Consider the following 5,989-nt stretch of genomic DNA (forward strand, 5'->3'; position numbering starts at 1 on the left):
TCCAAGCTGAGGCCATAGCGGTCCAAGGAGCGTTAGAGCATGCTCTAATATCTCGAGCTGGTCCTGTGGTGATCCACACGGATTCAGTCTCTGCTAGGCAGCTTAGAATCGACACAGCCCAGCGATAATGTACGCCTACTGACCTCCATCCTAGCACTTCTGCTGAAGCTGCATCAGCAAGGCAGGAGTGTTACGCTCAACTGGGTGCCAAGCCACGTAGGTGTCCCATGTAACGAGCTAGCCGACGCCGCAGCTGAAGCGGCGCGCCAAAGACCTGAAGTCGATGTTGTCGTCCCTCTCAGCAGAAATCAGTTGCGCCTACGCACCAGGGCTCTTAATCAGGTACAACGGTTCCTTCAGCACAGACTGGAGGCAGAGGTGTCAGAGAGGGCGAGGTGGTACAGGGCAGTCACAGACTATGAGCCCCTTGTACTTCCTCGCTCCACACCTAGAAAAGTGGAAACTCTGCTCTTCCGTCTGCGACTGGAGGACCGTTGTTTCTGGGAAATCAAGAGAGATTCGACACCTGAAGAAAGAAGATGCCACCATTGTAGCCACCCTGAAGCCACCCTGAAGCACTACCTCCAGCATTGCCCCGCAACTGCTTTTCTGAGGAGAGGGCCTCCGACAACATCTGAGGGTCTTGTGCGTCGCCTATGCCGCCACCTAAGCGATTATGAACTGCGTCGGCTGGTGGAGTGTCAGCCCCCCCTTTAATTATTTTATGTTATTGCACTTGTACTCCGTTCATGTCAGGAAGGGTGAATTCACCGAGCTGTGCATGCGTATTTCACATAGGCATGCACATCCGGTAAATGTATGGGTAGGCGTGGCCAAACCACGACCACTCATACATTGAATCACCCCCCCCTTTTTCATAAAATTTATAACAACATTGCTACTCATTACGAAACACCGAATACAGTTCACATTGGGAAGGGTGCATTCACCGAGATGTTCATACGTATTTCATATACGTATGCACATCTTGTGAATGTATGAGTGTGTGTGGTTGGGCCCACACACACTTATAAGTCCAATCACCCACCAAACGGGCTCAAAACCAAAGCCCGTGGGAGCTTAAAACTCCCAAATTAAACACACACATGTACGAAACCATAACAACAACTGTACGAGACCGAGCAAGTGGGTCTGCCCCACATCTATCATAACTATTACTTCCTTCCATTTCACTCTTTCCTTCCACTAAACCCCGAATTCCCCTCTCCCTCCCTCTCTACCATCTTATCTATCCTGCCCTCTAACTAACTAAGAGCCTTCGTATAAAAGTCCAAAAGACTATAAACTAACCGAGCAAGTGGGTCTGCCCCACATCTTTCATAACTCTTCCTTCCTTCCATTTCACTCTTTCCTTCCACTAAACCCCCAAATCCCCCCTCCCTCCCTCTCCCCCATCTTATCTATCCTACCCTCTAACTAAAGAGCCTTCGTGTCTGAGGAGAAGGCCTCCAACAACATCTGAGGATCTTGTGCGCCGCCTATGCAGCCACTTAAGGGTCCGTCAGGGGCACTTATTCGAAAAAATCTGGTACATGAACGAATTTTAGGAAAACATTTAAAAAGAATCTCTATGATGTTAGCAACACTCCTACAAAGTTATAGAGCTGTATTTCGTTTCTATCTTTTTATACAGAATAAAATAGATAAATTATTGGCAACCTCTGGCAACCCCATTGCGTATCAAATATTCTGTATATTGGAATAGCGTTAATTTTTTCTATAGCTATTTTGTTTTTTGCTACGGAATTGTGTTTATGGAGGTATTTAGCAACTCCTCCCACAAGCGTAGATCCAGAAATAGCACACATCAGGGCATCAGTACCCATCCAAACGTCACAGTGAGGTCACGTTCTTTTGAAGCTCTCACCGTGCTTCATATTTTTGATTCCTCACTGTAATTTCTTGCGGTAATCATGGCAAGATTGACGAAAAGCCAGCGAGCAAGGAGGAAGAATGCAGTGAAGGCCCTTGCGTGCCAGATGAAGAAACGAGAAGGAAAAAAACAAACAAACGAAGAGGACAGCATCCAACAATGTTGGTTATAAAGAAGGATTTGTTGTTCCTCTTCTTGAAGAACCCTACACCCATATTCATAAGTCTGCCCTCGAAAGAAGAGAGGAGAAAAAAAATGAAAAGTAAAAGTGGTAAAGTGACCAAAAGCGGGGACTATGGGGCTGGGGCCTTTTAAAAATGTCGCGCAAAATTTAAATGCCTTCTCATGTACATTTAATGTTTTTGTTCTTTTTGTTGTTATTTCTTCGGTTGTTCTTGATGGATTTTTGTCATTTTTGTTTCATTTGAAAGATAAAATTATACTCTTTATTTCCTATATTAAAAAATAAAAGAAATTTTATTTTATTTATTTTTTTCTATTTATGAAACCTGAATTTTGCAGCATCTTTGAAATGTTCAGAAAAGAAAATTCACAAAAAATCAGAGGTATAAGTTTGGTCAAATGTACAATATAACAAATATTCCCCAGAATCTAAGCTTGCAATATATACCAAGCTTAATTATGTGGAAGGATTTCCATATGATTAATTACAGCTTCATTAAACTTCATTATAACTTCATTATATCTTCACTACACTTTATATATACATGTGAGGAATACAATACCCAGGGGAATTATAGACAAATGTAAATGGTAATTATACCTAAGTTCATCAAAGAGATTCAAAAAGTTATAGGACATGCTCCCTTATAAAGCAACCTGACGGTCCCTTAAGCGATTACGAACTGCGTCGGCTGGTGGAGTGTCAGCCCCCACTTTAAATTTCTTATATTGTACTTTTGATTGTATACTCCGTTCATGTCAGGAAGGGTGAATTCACCGGGATGTGCATACGTATTTCACATAGGTATGCACATCTAGTGAATGTATGAGTGGGCGTGGCCAAAGCCACACACACTCTCACTTCCTTCTTTACTTCTAACTTTCTCCTTCCCCTCCCCCACCTCTCCGCCCCACGGGCACCCCCTCCTTACCCCCAAATTACCGGTTGAGAGCACTGATCTATATAACACCTGGATAGCGTATACGGGCCGTGGGCTGCCCCAGGAGTGAGGCGGGCAGGCGGGACATGGCCGCCATAATGGCAGTTCCAAAACAGCAAGTGTGAACCGCTCCGCCGGTCATGGGACACTGATCTATATAACACCATTTTTAGATCAGTGTCATGGGAGCTGTCGTGTTACTCTCGTGGCCTGTGATCCAAGCATGATTGGGTATATAATGGCCACACAATTCATCGCTGTTGGGCCCTCCATATACATACATACATACATACATACGTACGTACATACATATACAAGGTGTATATCAAAATAGCATCATCACAATAAAACAATATATTGATATTTATTACCTCTAGCAGAAATAACCATTTATATACATATGGATGAGTTGGCACTCACAAATTATAATTCCAGTATATATTATAACTTCAAGGGAATGTTACACAGACAACAAATGGGATAATGATACATAGTCAAAATATTATAGGGATAGTAATAGATCTATACTAGCATTTAACGGAATAAATATCCCTATAACATTTGATTACTGTACTGCTTATCGTTATTGGTGCTTGAATAAAACAAGTTTTGATAACTCCTTCCTCACTTTGACACCGGTTACTTTTTGAGAATACAATTTCGAGATATGATGGAGCCTGATTTTGCAGAAGCACGTGACGATACACTTGATCAAATTGACTATGTGGTTAGAATCCGGGGTTGTGTCGAACATGTGGAAAGATAGAGAAATTGCCATATCTATGATCTAAATTGTTTCAAATAGTAAAATATCGCATTAAAGTGGTGAACATGTAAGGGGCCATTCAAAGAGTATGTAACGCTGGGGGGGGGGTGCATGGTAGATGCGATGCGTTACGAGGGTGTGGGGGTGTTTTCAACAGTGCTACGCAACGCTAATAATGGTTATTTATATTTATTTATTAATTTCTGTCATAAATTATGCACTGAAATAGCATATCCTTAATAGATCGAGCAATAAATATCGAGCAAAAAAATCCAAAAACATCATACCATGTTTCATTCTTTGATGCAATCGAAAACAATTTCACACAGGACAAATAAAAATGAGTATGTTTTGGTGAGAAGTCAAGGGGGAGGGGTGTTTGGTGGATCTGGCCTACACTTGATGGGGGTGCCGAGTTGTAATTAGTTGTAATCAGTGTTATGTAATACAGGGAGGTGTAACGCCCAGTGTTACGCAATGTTACATGAGGTGGGGGCTGTCGAATTTCACCAGAAAAAACGTTACATAATTTTTTAACGGGCTCCGAATAGTAATTCAGCCCATCTAATATGAATTCCTCACACTTCACAATATAGAAAAAGCCTACACTTGTAATCAGGAAGAACAACTGGTTCTATACAGCTACACAGCTCTGGACAGCGTTTGAGCCTTATAAGATATTTTTAAATGATAAATATCTATCCTGCTATTGCCACGATTACATTCGTGACAAATGGGTTGCTGCTAGATCTATTTCTTACAGATAATAAATACATAGCATTAACATGACAACACCTAACAAAACAGTTGGTGGGCAGCATTTTATGGCTCCTGATGGCCGCATCATTTGTTGATGGGTATCGGGATGTTTTGGGTAATAAAACCTTGATTTACTTACGAGTGGAAGGACTGCTCGCATCCACCTTTTCTCCGGTTGGTGCAGTTGAATGCAGCACAAGTTGGCATTGTAAAATGATCGTTGAATATGTATATGGGAGCGAAAGCTGCCGAGAACTGTAACTGTATCAGATCAGTGCTCGCGTGGCGTGACTTTGTTTTGGTACTAACATCATGGCTGCCGCCGACCTCATAATCTCGACACCGATCCGTGATCCAGTTATATCTAGATCAGTGGTTGAGAGCAGACATATATTCTCTACACCAGGGGTTCCCAACCTTTTTGCACTCGCGACCCCTTAGCTAAAAATTTGAAACCCATGTGACCCCCTACTTAGGGCTTACTATCATCGGCTTCATTTTCATTTAATTTTCTGTTAAGGAGAGGAAAAGGAACATCTAAGAAAATACTGAAAAATGCTGTAATTATTTATTAGCTAATTAAATCCCATTGGTCGAACCTAAATTCACAAAAAGAACATATATTTCTTAAAATGATATTAACATACGTTTGAACAGCTATCCAACCCAGTTAGTGGGATGCCTGATCTTGCATTTCAGCAGCAAGCTTTGAAATTTGTGGCCGAAAGTTTGTTTGAGCCAGGCTCATGTCATCTCCAACATCCAATCTGTTCCTATTCTTTGTTTTTATATTGACAAGAGTGGAAAATCCTGCCTCACACAAGTATGTAGAAGCAAATGGAACAAGGACGCGTAAAGCTATCATGCTGACTTTGGAGTATGACTGATACATAGTACACCAGAACTGAGTCACTGATTTCACCTTGAAGAGATCATGAGCTGAAGAGTCGTTCCTCAGATCCAAAAATTCATCTTGTATTTCATCTGGGATGCTGGATACATCAAGCTCAGTAGAAAACGGGTTCCTTACCAGGGAAGTAACGCTCGACTTCCTTTTATAGAGACTGAAGATGTTCGGTAATCTCATCCTTGAGGAACTAATCCAGTTGGAGCTGAGACTCATCCATCACTCCACAAAGTTTTTCAAACATAGTGATGTTTCCAAGATTGGTTTTCCGACGCCAGTTCTGCAGTTTGGAAACAAAGGCCCAAAGACTATCTTGAAAAAGGAGAACATGTGTTACCCTTCCTTGAAGCTTCAAATTGAGCTTGTTCAGCTGGTAAAAAATGTCGGCTAGGTACGCAACCCTTTTATTCCATGCTTCATCTTCGAAGTGAACAACAAGATCTTTCCTTCCTTGAGTCTCCAGGAATAGCTTTATTTCATCTTTCATTTCAAAGACACGATTAATAACGTTTCCTTTCTACAACCAACGTACTGCTGTG

The 5,989-nt window shown here is 41.7% G+C and overlaps 1 protein-coding gene across 1 annotated transcript; it reads right to left on the minus strand.

The window, feature by feature from the left end:
* Positions 1-5,213: 5,213 nt before the first annotated feature.
* On the minus strand, positions 5,214-5,630 carry LOC143039172 (zinc finger BED domain-containing protein 5-like). Its single transcript, XM_076209027.1, has one exon. The coding sequence runs from the start codon at positions 5,628-5,630 to the stop codon at positions 5,214-5,216; it is 417 nt and encodes a 138-aa protein (XP_076065142.1).
* Positions 5,631-5,989: the final 359 nt, after the last annotated feature.

The sequence above is a fragment of the Oratosquilla oratoria genome, chromosome 26 (assembly GCF_046742065.1).
Source record: "Oratosquilla oratoria isolate Oo_2021 chromosome 26, ASM4674206v1, whole genome shotgun sequence".
NCBI lineage: Eukaryota > Metazoa > Arthropoda > Malacostraca > Stomatopoda > Squillidae > Oratosquilla > Oratosquilla oratoria.

Coding starts and splice junctions, on each gene's coding strand:
- LOC143039172 (XM_076209027.1), bottom strand. CDS start 5,630: ATGAGATTACCGAACATCTTCAGTCTCTATAAAAGGAAGTCGAGCGTT.